General features: G+C 42.5%; 1 protein-coding gene and 1 long non-coding RNA gene across 5 annotated transcripts in view; one reads left to right on the top strand and one right to left on the bottom strand.

Moving 5' to 3' along the window:
- Positions 1–301: 301 nt before the first annotated feature.
- The window catches only part of LOC137142242 (uncharacterized), a 59,730-nt gene continuing 42,968 nt past the window's right edge, over positions 302–17,063 (bottom strand). For 2 of the 4 annotated variants that reach the window (XR_010916868.1, XR_010916867.1), the window contains 3 exons: positions 4,602–4,701; positions 1,083–1,141; positions 302–457 (listed from right to left, as the gene is read on the bottom strand). This is a non-coding gene — a long non-coding RNA (uncharacterized lncRNA). Of the gene's footprint in view, positions 458–1,082; positions 1,142–1,959; positions 1,984–4,601; positions 4,702–17,063 lie in introns of all 4 variants that reach the window. The other 2 variants (XR_010916870.1, XR_010916869.1) reach the window with 2 other exon arrangements.
- The window catches only part of PIGR (polymeric immunoglobulin receptor), a 39,100-nt gene continuing 28,620 nt past the window's right edge, over positions 6,584–17,063 (top strand). The window contains exons 1-8 of the mRNA XM_067531803.1: positions 6,584–6,665; positions 7,866–8,204; positions 8,591–8,920; positions 9,095–9,424; positions 10,499–10,676; positions 12,157–12,269; positions 12,943–13,077; positions 13,662–13,680. Of these exons, the coding sequence (XP_067387904.1) occupies positions 6,629–6,665; positions 7,866–8,204; positions 8,591–8,920; positions 9,095–9,424; positions 10,499–10,676; positions 12,157–12,269; positions 12,943–13,077; positions 13,662–13,680 (1,481 nt within the window). The 5' untranslated portion in view covers positions 6,584–6,628. The remainder of the gene's footprint in view (positions 6,666–7,865; positions 8,205–8,590; positions 8,921–9,094; positions 9,425–10,498; positions 10,677–12,156; positions 12,270–12,942; positions 13,078–13,661; positions 13,681–17,063) is intronic.

Genomic DNA, 17,063 nt, shown 5'->3' with positions numbered 1-17,063 from the left:
TTCATTTGAGCTGCAAATTTGGGGCAGGAAGGGGGGCGAAAGGATGCAGAAAATTTCCATTAAAAGAGGTTAATAAAGCATTCACATTAGAATCTTCGTTAGTAACATATTATCAGATCAATGCTTAACAGGGAATTAGACTTACTTTAACTCTTGCTATGGAGCAGAATAGGCTGCTTTGTGTTAAAACGTTTGCAAGTTGCCCGAAAAGCAGGGGAATTCCTCTCCTTCATCCTAGCAGTTTTTGATCATAACCTCTTCTCTTCTCTTTTTTTTTTTAATTTTTAAAATTTATTACCTCATTAACACTTGTAATCAAAGCAGCAGGATACATAAAGAGGCAGCTTTGGGTTCTATATTCAATGTGCTGGTGGCACTTCTCGCTTTCCTGTGAAGGTCTTCGACCACTTCTGGTATCTTCTTGGTGCGAATCTGTGACAGCAGCCTGGAGAGGAAACTATTAAAGGGAACTGCATGTGAGAAGAATAAAAGCTTAGAGTTGGTATATGTAAGTTTTGGACATTTATAAAAAAATCAGAACAAACATCAAGATCTACATACTAACTGGGCTGCAAGGTGGGAGATCCCTCATCCATCTAAATCCCGCTTGGAACGTGGCATGGGAGAAACTCTACAGTAAAGGTAGGTAAAAGTCAGTGTGCCCGTGGAGCTGCGTTTCCTTAGGGTAGAATGGTAGGTGCTGTCTACTGTATTTTGAGTTCAATGCACTATTATTTCTAGCTGCCACTATCCAGTGCCACTCCACATGTCACTTTCAGGTCTTTACCAGCCATCGTTAACTATACTTATACCACACGGAACGGTGATACTGCAGTGATGTGTGCAATACAGAGCGAGTTATAAATAGACACTATAAATGGCACTGTAGTGATTTTAATGCAGTTTGCTCCATCTTGCTAAAGATTAGCCTGATACTGTCAGTTCTTGTGCAAAGCACCATATAGATATAGAATTACTGAATGTCGCTGGTATTGTGCAATAAAAAGATTAAAATGGTTTATTTTGGATGGTAACATGAACTCCATTTTGTCAGGAAGAATAAGTACGGTGTTTCTCTCTACCTGTAAACTCATCCCTCTTCTTCCTCTCTTTTTTCTTTTCTTTCTGCTTCTTACTTTACCTGTAACAAAAAACCTGCAGTCGGAATTGAGCTGACAATTCTGATAAGGATGCATGAGGCAGAGTAGAATCCAGCTTACTCTCCCATAAGTGCATTAGCTTTACAAGGCTTACGGGAGAGTTTACTAAAGTCATCCTATAAGACACAAAGATACTCCAGGATGCATTGAGTAACAAAGGGCTACTTTTACATTGTTATTGTTTCCGTGCTACTTCAGCCATTTAAGCCACCAAATAGGGTTGCCAGTTTGCCTGCTGACTCAGCTACCTGGCTGATGATCTGTGTGTGTAAGGCAGCTAATCTATTTTTCAAATCTGGAATACGGTTTGCTGGTCCGATATGATTCCAGTGGTTCATTTTTGGGAAATGGAGTTGGATTAAGGAGTGAAAATGGATCACTAGCGCAGCTGAGGTTTATAGACCTATAGCAAACTAAAATTTTCTAACTCTCAGGACAGCTAAGCACTGGAACAGATTACCTAAGGAGGTGGTGAAATCCCTGTCATTGGAGGTTTTGAAGAACATGTTAGATGAACATCTATCCCCCCTCAGTGAGGGGAATGACCTAGATGACATTTTGAGGTCTTTTCCAGAATTACATTTCTATGATTGTTTTCATGAATCCTGAGACACAGAGAGCTACAGATTTTTTAAAAATATATATTTCGCATTCTTAGAATGTGTTTGCTAAGTGCCTGCCATTGGTTTGGTGGTGAGAAAGAAGGATGATCTTTGAACTCGATGGTCCACAGCAGCATAAAAATATGCAGTACTTGAATAACACATTTAGAAGATATCAAATGACCATAGCGATATACCTGTCTAGGCAGGGCAAACAGCTCCTAGTGATAGACAAAAGGCAATCATGAGCTTACACAAACATTTTACATTTACATTTATTCACTTTATTGGACTGATACCAGGGGACAGTTGAACTCAGTAGGAAGATCTTGTAGTGTTAATTTTAATGCAGAACAATATTTATATTTAAGGAAAAACATCACCCCACTGCTTAGAGCCTGAATGCCAGGCTTCAGAGCAGCATGAGACAATGGGTGATGTTTTGGGCCTGTTAAAGTCAATGACAAAACTCCCACTGACTTCAGTAAGCCCAGAATTTCACTCAAAACTACTATCCCCATAAGGAGGAATAGACTGGAACTGCTATCCCTAACAGTGCATGTCACGGCAGCTAGGAATGGCTGATGGTCTTGCTTCTGAAAGGAAACTGAACTAGAACAGAGTATTCTTGGTAAAGGCCCCTCACCACTTCCAGACCCCAAGGTCGGTGATCATCATGGCATGGGATAAAATTCATGCTTTTAATTAATTAACCGGCCATTGCAGTAGCAAAGGGTTTGCGTCTGATGATGATGATGATTTTTTCCTTAGTCACCCATTTTGCTGACCCAAAGTGGTTTAAACTTGTTTATTTGTAAGCCAACTGGGAGGTGCTCAGGTGTAATGGCAATAGCACCATATCAGATCTTTCATACAAAGGACGATGCCAGCATGGATCGCTTCATCGAGATGAACAAAATGCTGGTGCTACTCTTCGGAGATTTGCTGCAAAATCTCAACAGATCTTCAGCTGGGCCCAGACTAGAACCACGCATCTGAACCTGCGGAACTTTGGGTGCCTTTGAAATCTGCATCCAGATCTCAGTATGAATTTTGTGTCCTGGGTCTCGCTCTATTTTCAATACACTTTACACTAACTAGCAAGTTACCACTGCAGTGATTCTGTCCGAACAGCTTTGCAACGTCATGCTTTAGGGAGCCGGGGCTAAAGCCTGGTCCCACTGAAGTCAATGTGAGTTGACAATGTTTGGCCCAGTGAGGTTTATAAATGTCGCTGGCTTACTCACGAAACAGCTTTTTGATGCTGGTTGGTATCGTAGATTTCAACATCAGAAGGGACCATTATCATCATCCACTTTGACTTCCTGCATAGGACAGGCCAAACAAGCTCACCCAGTCAGATTCATTGTTATATACATCAGTGCGCCCTTCCCCATGCTCCCTCCTAGGCTGCTATGAAGTTGGACTTTGAGGCTGTTGAGTAACACGGCAGCTCGGAAAACCTCTTTGGCAGCAGTTTCAAGAGTCATTTGCTTTGGATGAAAATGAGGTTGATTTTGCCCCATCTTTTGAAAGCTCCCTGGAACTATTTATTTTTGTACGGAAGGCAGCCTTGGCCCAGGGTAGAAATAGAAAGTAAATGAAATAAAGAATTGGGTGGCTGGGGGAGCTGTCTTTAGTGTTCCATGCACTACAAACAAGGGGTTAAGTGAGGATGATTTCTAATCCCTGTTCCAGCTGGCTCATCACAACCAGTTCAGCATGTGGCCAGAAAAGAGAAGTGTGCATTTCCATAGCCCCATTGCACATGGCTCATTAGTTTATTACAGTGCAGCAAGAGCTAAACACACATGACTGAGCTGGCACAACATGCACACCAAGCAGGCTCTTATTGCTGATGGCAGTATATGAGCTGCTTGGCTTCGTGGGGAAATGTATCCTACTCTGCAGACCATGCAGCCTAGAATATGGTAACTGGTGCTTCTGGTTGGCCCAGCCCCTTGCATTCTCCTATAGACTAAGGACCTTGCTCTGCTGCTTTTTTATGGGGTCAGACTCCCTATGGTATGTCTCCTCCCACTCCTTGTTGCCATTAAAGTCAGCAGGAGTTGGATTGGGCCCTAGCATATCAGAGGGCAGGATTGAGCCCACACTGTAATAAGAGAAGAGAACAAGACACAAAAATCTCCTCTGGGTTTTGAAAGTTCCGTGGTGTTTAGACCCAGGGTTCTGGCTGAGTTTCATCTTTAGCTGTAATATCCCTTTATCATCATCACCAACCATGCTGCTCTTTTTCTGAACCTGCCTAAGGAGCTTAGGGGAGGAAGAAGTGATTTTTGCTGCTGTATTTTACCTGAATTTAGCTAAGCAAAGCTAACTGATGAATATTTTTAATCTGCCTGCATTTTAACATCTTGCACACTTCCTAACATCGGTTGCTGAAGGAAACTGCATGTGCAAAGAGGCAGCAAAGTCTAATGGTTAGAACATAGACGTAGGAATCAGAATTCTATTCTCCGTTCTGCAACACGCTCTAGGCAAGTCATTTTACTTCTCTGTGCCTCAGTTTCCCCCTCTCTGAAGGGGCATCATAATACTTAGCCACTTCTATAGAGCAGTTGCCATGAAAAATTATATATAAAGGGTCATTGATCTTCCTATTGTTCACGGCAGGTTTTATGGGCATGTGTCTTTGAAACATCAGTGCCATTAAGGAACTCCCCCACATGTTCAAGTACAGGACTGGCATGGAATATAACAGTGAAGGGGTTAAGCCGTTTTGCATGCCAAACCCATGGTTGAAACCAACCATAGATTTCTTCACTCTTTCATTGCCCTTTTCTTGCCTCCAGAAATACTTTGAGATGACCCAACTAACCTCACAACCACGAATGTTCACCTCCATCGTGGGCCTGTAGGGAGCGGTGATTTTAATCGCACTGATTGAGCAACTCCTGAGCCAAGAATTGTAACAAAGCCTGTTTAGAAGAAAAGACCAATGTGACCAAAAGTTATTTTTTAACTCCAATGGGGAAGTCACTCCCAGACGCTGTCTGCCCCAAAGCACGGGGTTGGACTCATGAACACGGTCTGGATTCAGATCTGAAATTGGCAGCAAAGCTGTCTGAAAAGTTCCAACAAGAAGTGGAGGGTGGAAGAGAGTTATTTCTCAAAGATCAGAAATAATAGACAGTCTCCCCTTTGTAGGGAACTTCTGGGGAATCCCAAAGCACCACCTGCAGTTTCTGCTGGCGTTTGCTGAAATGATAAAAATCTTTAAATTTCTTCTCTACAGCTTTGGCTGCTTGAAGACTCAGAAAAGTTAGTTAGAGGCCATATTTAGCAGATGTGTGTGCTTCCCTGATCAACTGAACATCCCTCAATGTCAGGATCATGCAAGTTCAGTCCCTATGCTTTTCATTGTGCTCTCTTCTTGTCCTAGAACAGCCTCCCATCCCAATGCTGCCTAGTGGTTAGAGCACTGGACTGAGACTGATGAGACCTGGGGGTAGTCCTGGCTCTACCATTGACCTACTATCCCCTTGCTGTGCCTTAGTTTCCCCATCTGGAAAATGGGGATAATGATACCCACCTCCTTTGTCACTCTCTGGATGAAAAGCTCTACATAAGAGCTAGGTATTATTACTGTTCAGCATTCACCAGGCCCCATCTCTCTCTTTCAGAACGATACTGAAAACCTACTGATTCCGTACCACCATGCTGCATTTGTTCTGTATGTGTCGTACTGTGCAATGGAGAACCAGCTCTCACCCTCACGTTGTAAATTCTCTGCAGTGTGTTATTTAATTCTTGGTTGGTATAGTTTGCATATTGTACACTTACAGCGCGGTACAAATAACAAAGGTTATTTGTTTTCTGAAGTGCTCAGACATAAAGAGTTACAATCGGGTATAGTTATTACAGCACTGGACTCTGTCAAGATCCCAGCTACGGGGACGCAGGTAAAAGCCAGGGCCTGAGCTGGAGGGGAGGGTCACAATTCAGGAGAGGATCAAGGTCAGAGGAGGCAATGCTTACCGGTTTCATGCCATAACGTCAGGTCGGAGTTGAGGTCAATAAGCTGGGTCGGAGCCATATGAACCTGCCAAAGCTGGGTTAGTGGAAGAGAGAGAGGGCAAGGGCTCAGGTGCAGAGCAAGGGACCAGGGACTGAGGCTAGGCATCAGCAACCAGGAGCAAGGCAAGGGATCAGGAGCATACAGCAGGGTCTGTTGCAGCTGCAAGCCAGGGATCCCATTAGCTGCACAAACAGCCTCCGGGTGTTTTCCCTAAGCCTAAAATAATGTGCTTGGGCCAATCAGGGAACATGGTTGGCTCCCCCAGTCAGGACAGCCATGGGTGGGCCAGCTGGTGGTGCAGGAATCGGCAGGGCTCATAGGCTTCTTTTCCCTACTTCATTAGAGGTGGCAGGGTGGACGTGCAGCTGTCCAGGAGCTAGCAGACCTGTGTGCTAGAGCCTCCGCAAATGGTAGGCAGGACACTTAGGTACTAGTCCCAGGTCTGCAATTGACTCACTGAGTGACTTTGGACAAGGTGCTTCTCTGTACAAAAGGTCCCGAGACCCTTGCCTGAAAGGGCAAAGCATTATCTTCTAAAACATCCCTGTCATCCCACAGGGTCTGGGACCTTTTGTGCTGACGGGGATTCTCGAAGCATTGTAAGGGAGTTAGAGGTCTGGCTCCCATTGAAATTTCAGTGTGGTTTGGGTGCCTCGCTCCCACACAGTCCCAGGAAAATCCCAGGTTCACCTTTGTTTTATTTTTTTTCTTATGTTTGAGGACAGGTAAAAGGAAAAAGTCAGTACTTCAGATTTCCACCTGAATCTGAAAGGGCAGCTTGAGTTCAACATCCGAAGTCAAACTGTGAACAATTTTGAAGGTTGAACATGGCTGTCTTCATTGTTTTATTAACTTTTCTACAAGGTGAGTTGCTAGGAACCACATGCCTGATGCAAATCACCATCATAAAAGTGAGAGAATGCCACCCTTGAGGGGGACAAAGGTAAATAAAATCTGGCTTTAAAGTGTGGGGATATCCTTCTGTACACAGAGCAGCTGGAGGGATATGTCCCCATCTGCACAAGGGATAGAGGACACACATACCCGTCTAAAGGGTGTTGTATGCCATGTTGGTCCCAGGATATTACAGAAACAAAGTCAGGAAGGTGATATATTTTATTGAACCAATTTCTGTTGGTGAGAGAGACAAGCTTTCGAGCTACACAGAGCTCTGAAGAAGTTGGTCCGATAAAAGATATTACGTCACCCACTTTGTCTCTCTAACAGGGGTGTTGTGAAAATTAGTTAATTGTAAAGGGCTTTCAGGATTAAGAGCCTGATTCTCCGTTGCCCTGCACCCTGTGCAGCCCTTACCATCAGTGCAGAGTGAGTGCAGAGGGGCACAAAAAGCTTTCACATCAGAAGGATAGTGTTTTACACCCATGTTACACAGGTGTAAATGACTACACAAGATGTGGGGTAACAGGGTAACACACCGTGTGTCTCCATTTGAGGCTTGACCAAAAGGCCACTGAAGCCAATGGAAAGACACATTTGCAAAGTAGGTGTGAAATGCTACTCCTGCTGCGAGTGGAGAATTCAGATTTGGAGGCATTTTATACAGAGGAAAATGACAGCCTGGGCTGCAAGACGGGGACAACAGGCCCTGTGCGTACTAAATAGTTGTGATTATTTTGAGATTTGCTTGTCACTAAGTAAAGCCCATAAACCTGTATGGCCAAAATACTGCATTCATCATTCAGCTTTTAACTCGGGCAAAATTCCTGTTCGCATTAAGAGGAGTTTTATCTGGCTAAGGACTGGGCAATATCTGAGTAGGAGCTCAGAGCTGATACACAGTGCAAACAAAGGGCTTTATCCAATCTATTATCCTCAGTCTAACACATAGTGTAATAAAGAGGAGATCTGAGAGTCCTGGATCTGATCTATAGTAATTTACACATTACCCAGAAAAAGTATTTACATTTTCTGCACCAGATCTTCAGCTGGTGAAAATCAGGAAGACTCCACTAACTTTAATGGAGCTATGCTGTCTTTCACCAGCAGAGGATCTGGCCCTCTATTTGGCTAATGCATGGTCTACCTTTTTTAAAAAAAAAACAGTTTCAAGTGCCTTAAATGGACCAAGACTGTTGGCAGGTGAGGTTGGAGGATCAGTCACTATCAAATGCTTCTATCCAGCCACTAAAGCCAACAGATATGACAGAAAATATTGGTGTAAAATATCAGGAGCCAGAAGACTTTGCAACACCATCATTTCTACCAGCTATTTCATCTCCGAAGATTACAAAGGCAGAGCATCAATCACCGACTCCTCTAAGAATGGCACGTTCACAGTGCAAATGACACAGCTGAAGCGGAGTGACACCGGGGCTTACAGATGTGGCATCGGAAACAGCAACAAAGCTTTATTCGTCAGCATGAATCTAACAGTTTTGGAAGGTACAATAGCTGGGGATCTTCACAAGTTAATTGCACAATGTACAGACCCAAACGTCCCTTATGAGTCTGCAAAACCAGACTTGTAATATTCGTATGCCCCTTTTACAGTGAGTAGTTTGGAACTACTGTTCTACTGTTGACTTTTGAGCATTTCAACCTAAGACAGTGGTTGTTGCACCACCTTTGACTTCTTATTCATACCTCCCCATCCCCTTGCTAAAAACCTGTTATTTACCTGTAGGGTTAGAACTGTTTTTCTCTACAAAGCAAAGCACTCAGATTTTACTGAAATAGCTATTAGGAAATGTAAAATGAAGAAAAAGGGAAATTGTTCCAAGTGAAATAAGAGCTGCATTAAGATGTTTTGGTATGTTCTATTCAAACAGATTCTAATGTACCTAAATCACCAGAATTTGTGCTTGGGGAACTCAGAGGCTCAGTGACAATACAATGCCAATCTGAAAATGCCAACGGTGGTGGAAGGAAATTCTGGTGCAAATTGGGAAAAACTGGCTGCTCTGTCATAGCTGACTCTGATGGTTACGTGGACAGGAATTACGAGGGAAGGATCCTTATTACACCTGAAGAAAGCTCTGGCACTTTCAAAATCTTGATAAACAGACTAAAAAAGGAGGACTCTGGACTGTATAAGTGTGGGATAGGGATGCTCAGTGACTTGGGAAGTGCAAGATCCATAGATCTACAGGTGACGGACGGTAAGTCTAGAAAGAAAGACCAGTCAATTTTTAGAAGGTGCTGTAGATAGAGATTTGCTCAAAGCAATGTATTTGTATTCATGTTCCCAAAAACCAACAGGTGTGTATTGGGAACTCAGAGCAGTATCAGTTAAAGAGTCTGTAAGGCTAACTCAATGTATTCTCAAATTTTAGAGTCAACCATCCCCAGGGAACTCACGTTCCTGAGTGGAACTGTAGGAGGCAAGGTGTCTGCCAAATGCCACTACAATCCACAACAGACTTATGAGATGAAATACTGGTGCAGGTGGAAGGAAGCTGGGTGCTCCCTTGTGGCGGATACCAGTGGATTTGTACAGGATGCATTTGAAGGAAGAATTTGGATAATCAGTGATAACCAGGAAAATGGGACTTTCACAGTAGTAATAAGCCAGCTGAAAGAAAAAGATGTAGGATGGTACTGGTGTGGGGCTAAAGATAGAGACACAGAGCAAACATCCTCCATGAAGTTACACATTAAAAACGGTATGTGGTGTGGGCAGGTTTGCCCACTGGGACTAATACTCTGTTCTTTCTCGTTTATTCTGCTCTGTCATAGCCCATGTGTCAGGAAAAGTAGTCCCACTGACCAGTAAGCTCTGGTTTGAACTCTGCTTAAGTCTTATCCTATTGCTAATCATAGAATAGCAGCCTAACTATAAACAATTAATGGACAGAAATGAAGATGTTTGGTAAAGTCAGGACTAAGGGGGAGATTTTCAAATGCACAGGCTGAAGTTTAGTGTTCCCATCGACTTTCATATATATCTACACTTTATGCCTTTAAAAATCTCTCCCTAAAGACGGATCATATTAATTATTGTTATTATTTACTTCTTGTATTAGCGTAGTGCCCAGTCAGGATCAGGGTTCCATTGTGCTAGGTGCTGTACAAAAACAGAGGTAGACACAGTTCTTGCCCTGAAGATCACCTGACAAACTTATTTCTCAACCTCAATTTTTTAATAATTCCCCTATCAGGGTCAGTGAGTTAGTTTTTTTCACTTCAACACCCCAATTTAAGGCACAAATAATACAAGTTTTGCCAGAAAAATACCTTTCACTCTTTTGACTTTCAATATGGAAATAGATAGACATGTTCCCCAGCATTTGAATGTTGGACCCTACAGTAAAAAAAAACCCAAAACCACCAATAACTGGCGGATGGTTTGGTGGTCGCTATTTCAGCAGCGGGGCTGCTGTGTCTATTTTACATTTATAAACAGCAGATTATGTCTTTATTCACGCTCCAGATTTTACAAGGTGGAAATAGTGACTTTTAGCAAAAGTGTCTGACTTGCCAAAAGCGATGGTGGATTTCATTCACACATACGTGTAATATTCTGTACAGACAAAGGCCACAATGAAAAAGAAGGGGTCCCTTCTGTGCTGCATGTTTGTTCATGACACAGATTGCAAGGTGAAATGAAAGAGGTGGGAGAATGTTACCAGGAAGGATGCACTGTGCATTTCACAGCTAAAAATGTCATACCTGCAAAGGGCAAATATTCAAGCCCCGAAATAATTTATTGTCTTTGTTACAATCATGCTTTTCACTAGGGCCAACACTATCTGCATCGGTGAGCCCCGTATCACCAAAGTCTGCTCTCCACAGCATCACCACTCATGTCAAGGTCATACATCAGACATATCCCACGAGCAGAGTCACAGAGCAAATATTGGATAAAACTGGCCCTGAAGAGAGATTTCTAACCGTTAGCAATGCAGTCTATGACAGGTAAGCTAATGAACATGTTTCCTACTCTAATCACCGCTGACAGTGTCAATTTACACTAAGTCTATTCAGATTCTTTGGATTCACTTCATTTAAAATACTTTATATGCAGAAAAGAGAAAAATATCTGATTCTACAGCCATGCCACCTTGTACTCTTGTCCCATCTGATCCCATAAACAAAGCGCGGTTGGACTAGAAAGGAAACGACTAAGAACGGATATGAAAAAAGTCTATAAAATAATGAATGGTCAGAGGAGGGAGATGGGAAGCTTCTGTTCTCCCTGTCTCAGAACACAAGAACAAGGGGACCGTCAATGAAATTAAAAAATGGCAAATTCTAAACTGATAAAAGGAAATACTTTTTCACACAACTTGTAATTAGACTGCGGAACTCCCCAAGTCCCCTACCCATAGGAACACTAACCCTAAGCTGGGGACCCCTAGCCATAGGAACCCTAACCCTGGGTCAGGGACCCCTACCCTTAGGAACCCTAACTCTGGCCCCAAGTCCCCTACCCATGGGAACCCTAAGCCTAGGTCAGGGACCCCTACCGAAAGGAACCCGAACCCTAGCCTGAAGTCCCCTAACGCTAACCCTAGGTTGAGGACCCTTACCCTAGGAACCCCTACCGTAGGAACCCTAAGCCGAGCCCCACATCCCCTACCATAGAATACCTAATCCTAGCCCCACGTCTCCTACTCATAGGAACCTGAACCATAGCCCACGGATGCATACCGATAGTAACTGTAACCCTATGGCTTTCATCCCTACCAAGAGGAACCCTAACCCTACCCTGAAGGCCCCTCACCATAGGCACCCTAACCCAAACCTCAAATCCCCTACTCTTAGGAACCGAAAACCTAGGTGGGGAACCTTAGCCCAAAGTCCGCTACCCATAGGAAGCCTTACCGGCTTAGGAACTCTAAGCCTAGGGTGGGGACCTCTACTCATAGGATCCCTCACTCTGGACCCATGTCTCCCATCCACAGGAATCTTAACCTTATCCCAAGTCATTTACACATGGGAACTCTAACCCTAGTGCCTTACCCACAGGAACCGCAACCCTAGGGCAAGGACCCCTACCCAGAGGAACCCTCACCCTAGCCCCAAATCCACTACCACTAGGAACTCTAACCCTAGGTTGAGGATCCCTACCCAATGGAACCTTAACCCTAGTCCCAAGATCCTTACCCCTAGGGCAGATTGTAGGATGGGAACAGTTAGCTTTCTTTCTGAAGGGAGTAATTCAGCAAGCGCTATAAATTCCTTAGAATCAAACTATAGATCTAATGATTAATATCCCATTTCACCTTGTTGACTGTTCTCCTTTGATTCAGAGAGACAATTTACCACTTTTTTGTTTTTCTCTTCAGCCTGCAGCAAGAAGATTTGCTTCATGCAAACCCAGCCTTCGTTAAGGCATTTTATGGGTAGAATCCGTCACTTAATCTCATTTAATCTTAATGCTTTATCTTTCCAGCTCATCAATACGTGAACAGCATCTGCTTCCAGTTGTGATGCCAGCCCTCATGTTGTTCCTACTTCTCGTTGCTATTATCATTCTTATTAAAGTAAAGCTTCGAAAGAAGAAGGGTAAGTCAGACCAGCAACAGTCTGCTGGTGGTTTCTGTGTTGTGTTTAGCCGTGTCTCTTTGTTTTCTGTGTGCATCTCTGCAAACTGCACCCTGCAGCGACAGATGGACATTTTGTATTCAGGTCGGTGTAGCCGGTCAGAGCTGACACATACACAGTAAGTTCTCCCTAGGAGACTTCACTTTTGTTCTTTCTTGTTTTTAATCCAAAGTAAAGATCATTCAAACAGAAAGCAAACCCTGCTCTTTGTGTATAGAAAAAACAAACATAACAGCTTTATAGTTCCATTGTCATTTGTGAAACTAGAAACTTCGCTTATTGGAGTCAGTGACAAAAGCTCCCATTGATTTTAGTGGTGTAGGATCACCATGCTTGCTGTTTGATACAAATCCACAGCGCAGCAGCTCCTTTCCAAACGGAACTAATATTTACTAGAATACTCATTAACTACTCATGTTCTGTGTTGGTATTCATCACCAGACCTGAAAATGCTGTTAAACCTCATTGAAGAATGTATTGTCTTACAAAAGATGAATTTAGAAACTGAAAGAACTTTAATGAATGCACAACATCTGCCAGATATATCTTATTCACTACCAAAGAACACAACCAGGAACTATAAGCCTGAACAAATGCCTATGGAAATTAATGGGAGTATTTGTATCTTTTTTAGTGAGGAACAGAACTTCTCTGAGAAACCTTGAAGCAACAGTAACCTTGACTGATTTAAAGTGCTTAGAAGAGCAAATGATGGAGGAAAACATGGACCCAGCAAAGCAGTTGGAACTTGAGCTGGACCATGACAAAGGTAGACACATATTCTGGATTCTGTGCTACAAATATCATCTCCCTGGTTAGAGGACAGTTAAAAACAAAGCTAAAGTCTGCCCAACAAGCACTGTCAGGGAAAGCCAGTGAGAGCGGGTCAAAAAGTGCTGCAACATTTTCACACACATATGCACACAAACCAAAAACCCACCTACCAAACTTTTCATGAAATTTTTCATTGAAATTTCAGACTTTTGAAAAATGTTGACCACTCCATAAATGGGTTGGGGGGAAAAAAAACCCTAAAACTTTTTTTTTTTGCAAAAAGTTTTCATTGAAATATCAAAAACTTGAAATTTTTCAACCACCTTGAGTATCTGGGACTTGATTCCATTTTTTGCCTGATTCCATTTCTGAGCACGTTTACCGGTTAGGCTGAGATTTTTAAAGGACCCTACAGGCATTCAAATCCCATTAATTTCAGTGGGAGCCACATTAACTCGCTTGAACTTTCTCCCAACCTTAGTATCTGTCTAGCTATTTTAGGATTTTCTATAGCGCCCATCACTGTAGTATGTATGTGGTATTCCATACTAAATTGTGGGTGTTTTTCCCAATTTATAGACAAGAAATTTATCTATGGGTAAAATTCTCCTGGAAGAATAGGAGTAATGGGAGTTCCATGCTGAGGAGTTGCTGAATTAGACCTTAATTGAATATCCTATATTTGTAATCATACAGAATAGGCAGTAGGTGTCTGCACACAGCAGATATCAGAGTGCTGGTCAAGGAATGTAATTTTGTATCCTGAATGGAACAAAAAGACTACCTCATATCTTTGCCTACTTACGTGGCGCTAAGCCACTGGTTTTAACAGGCTTTGGATCAGGCTCCTTGTTAAGTTTATGAATTTATTGTTGGATTGCTTACTCAAAGTTTGCGAGTGCTCTCTTTTCCTGTTTGCAGTCATTTTGTATGTTGCAAAATCCTCCACTCTGACAAAAATGGTTAGGGCTACACAAACTTTTTTTGTTCATTATGTTGCAATCATGCCATTCTCTTCTGTTCCGTATGTGCAGAACCTTCTTCACGTCTGTTGAAAGACCCCGGTGCCCCAGATGTAAATCTCTAAGTTTTTCCAAGAAGGTAACAAACAGGGGATTTCTCAGAATATTAGTGGCCCTGAGTGAGGAATTCCTGTAGGAAGCAGCTAGGAAAACTTTAAGAGATCTCCAGGTTGTAGCACTTGATACCAGTAAAATTTACTCCTCTGCGTTGACAAATGGCCAAAAATAGTGATCTGATGACATTTTGTGAAAATATATAGGGCCAAATTCCCTGCTAGTGTAAATGGGTGAAACACCAGAAGAGTTGTACCATTCATACCAGTGGAGAATTTTATTCAACGTAATATTTGAGGTGTCTAATTATAGGAAAGAAAGTATTTATTTAATCATATCTAGGGCTTTGGGGGGAGGGGAGAGAAATCAATCAATAGCAAAAGTGACGAGGACATTTTAGAGTTTTTTGAGAGTCCAAAAAAATAAGAACAGAGGCCAAGAATTTCAAGGGTTCACATTGATTTTGGGTGCTCACCTTGAAATAATTTAACAGGGCCTGCTTTTTTAGAGGGTGGGTGCTTAGCACTTTCTGAAAAATCAGGCCCCATTAATAATGATAATACCTAGCTCTTGTATAGTGCTTTTTTAAAGGTGTCTTGAGTTGGGCACCCACAAATGGGAACACCCAAAATCTCTTCTGAAAATGTTAGCCAGAGACAACAGCAGCTCATATGAGGTTCTCTCTGTTTTTGCAGGGATCCTATGGACACAATTGCTCTCCCAAACTGTCTACTACACACAATGAAGTACCAGTTGCTGAAGTCTCAAGGGAAATAGGGCAGGATTTCCTGCCTTCCAAATCAGTGTGCACACAAGCTCAGTAGATGATTTACAAGATAGACAGCATAAATTAATAACAATAACTTGCATATGGTACAGCTGAACTCTTCGCTTATTCCCATCCTCAAAGGGATGTATTTCATTTAGTAGGTAATGGTAATTGCATGTATATAAAATGCTGAAGAACTACACACTGCAGATTTAGTTGAACTGTTTGCTGAAACGAGAATAAAATATCTATTTTATGGTCAAGATATTTCTGTATGTAACTCAAATTGCGCAACACATCTCATATGTATACTAAAGGCAGAACATTAATGATTGAAGGCTATCATTATGGACTTCAAGGGGAACATGCAAGCATCCCTGTGGCATGTTAGCCTTAATTAATGTGTCTAGATAGCAAGCCTGAATGCACTAGAGCCTGAAATGCTACTTATTTATCTTAGAGCTGGGCCAAAACTGAGGAGTGGTTTTGACTTTTGAAAATCTCTTATCTGTCAAGTTTTGTTTTGCAAAACTAAAACCAGGGGTGGTTCAGGTGCATGGGGACGTGGATAACTGGCCCTGGTTTTAACCCATCTCTATCTCAGAGCTATCCAGAATTTACCAGACCCTTTCAGTCTGATTTTAGCTCAGACTAAGATGATGTTCTTGGTTCTAATGGGTGAACTATGTTACATGCCAGACTTGGGACTGAGAAGTAAGTTAAGGTTTGTTGTTTGAGAAACCAGAACTCTTTGGTAGCGTGCAGCTTGGCAGGACGATTCTTCCTTGTCAGCTAAAGCCATGTAAATACACTTGTGTAATTCCAGCTTGTTTAGCGTCACCAGGTCAGATTTACTGGTGATTTTAATGGAGGGGCAAGTAGTTCAGTAAACAAGGTGCCAAATAATGTTGCTTGAACCCACTTGTATTCAATGGATGTGCATGATATTGCAGACTCCATGTGCTTTAACTTACAGCCTCCAGTGGGCTTGTTTTCCAGCACCATCCTCGTCAGACACCCGCATTGTGTACATTGCATTCATTTTGCACCCCCTTCCAATGCCACACCGGGGCCACTTACAAACTATTCAATCACAACTGCTCTTAAAAACGCTATTTCTCAGTGCAAAGAACCATTGGAAAGACGGACAGCACGGGACAGAGATATGCGGACATCCAAAAGGAGAGACTGATTGGAAATGGAAGGTGCTAATGAGTAGTTTGTGGCCACAGAGGAAATAATCAGCCCAGATTTTGGTAAGACTGAAACCGAACAAGACAGCCTAGATGTGTTTTTAAAAATTAAACAGCACTCCCATTGTGTGGTGACAATTACTCTGCTACATCTGGGCAACTTTCTGCTAATAACTTTCCGGAAATGAATAGTCAAGGTTCAGCGTTGCTTTTCAGCTTAAATGAAATCATTGTTTTTAATGATTTATTGTTTCCAAAGGGATACTTTATCATTTTAATCTGCCATATGTGGTTGGGTTTCTCATGGCACCTTACTCAACAAGAGATCTTTGCCTAATCCCTCCCTCTTATGGAGGAGAAGTAGAGATTCCATGGTTAAGGTAGCAGCAGAGCTATTTATTTATTTCTTTTCATTTGTTAAGAGCTCACACAGTGCTCTGCGCTGTACACAATGTAAACAAGGAACATTCCTGCCGGCTTACATGGTATGGCCCCATTAAGTCTGTGCGGGTAGGTAGATCCTTGAACACTTGCAAAGCCTGGCTGATTTGGAAAGGCCGGTCTGTGTAGATCAACTTGGAAGAGACCAAATGACATTATTTTCTGAAGAGTTAAAAAGCTTGATCCCAAGCAAATTTAAATCTCCTAATTTTCTCAGCACTGAGCAGTGGGGCAATATTACACTGGAAATTACCAAACGTGACTATGCAGCATGAGCCTCCATCAAGTGCACTTCACACAAACTATAACTCGTCCTCATGAAAAAATTACCTGCTGGCCCAGGTTAGCTGCCCCCCTCCTTACTCTTCAGCCCTTTTTTTCTCCTTTGTTTCCATCTCATCTTGTTGATCTTTGGTGCTGCGCTATGAACAGCTCCACTCACGGCTGAATGACAGCATCATGACATCAGTGGTGAGTCATGAAGATCTCAGCTATACGAGCT

This window comes from Emydura macquarii, unplaced genomic scaffold (genome assembly GCF_026122565.2).
Source record: "Emydura macquarii macquarii isolate MOO-44397 ecotype Brisbane River unplaced genomic scaffold, CSIRO-AGI_Emac_v2 contig_3220, whole genome shotgun sequence".
In the NCBI taxonomy this organism is placed as follows: domain Eukaryota; kingdom Metazoa; phylum Chordata; order Testudines; family Chelidae; genus Emydura; species Emydura macquarii.
This window is presented reverse-complemented; position numbering and strand designations above follow the sequence as displayed.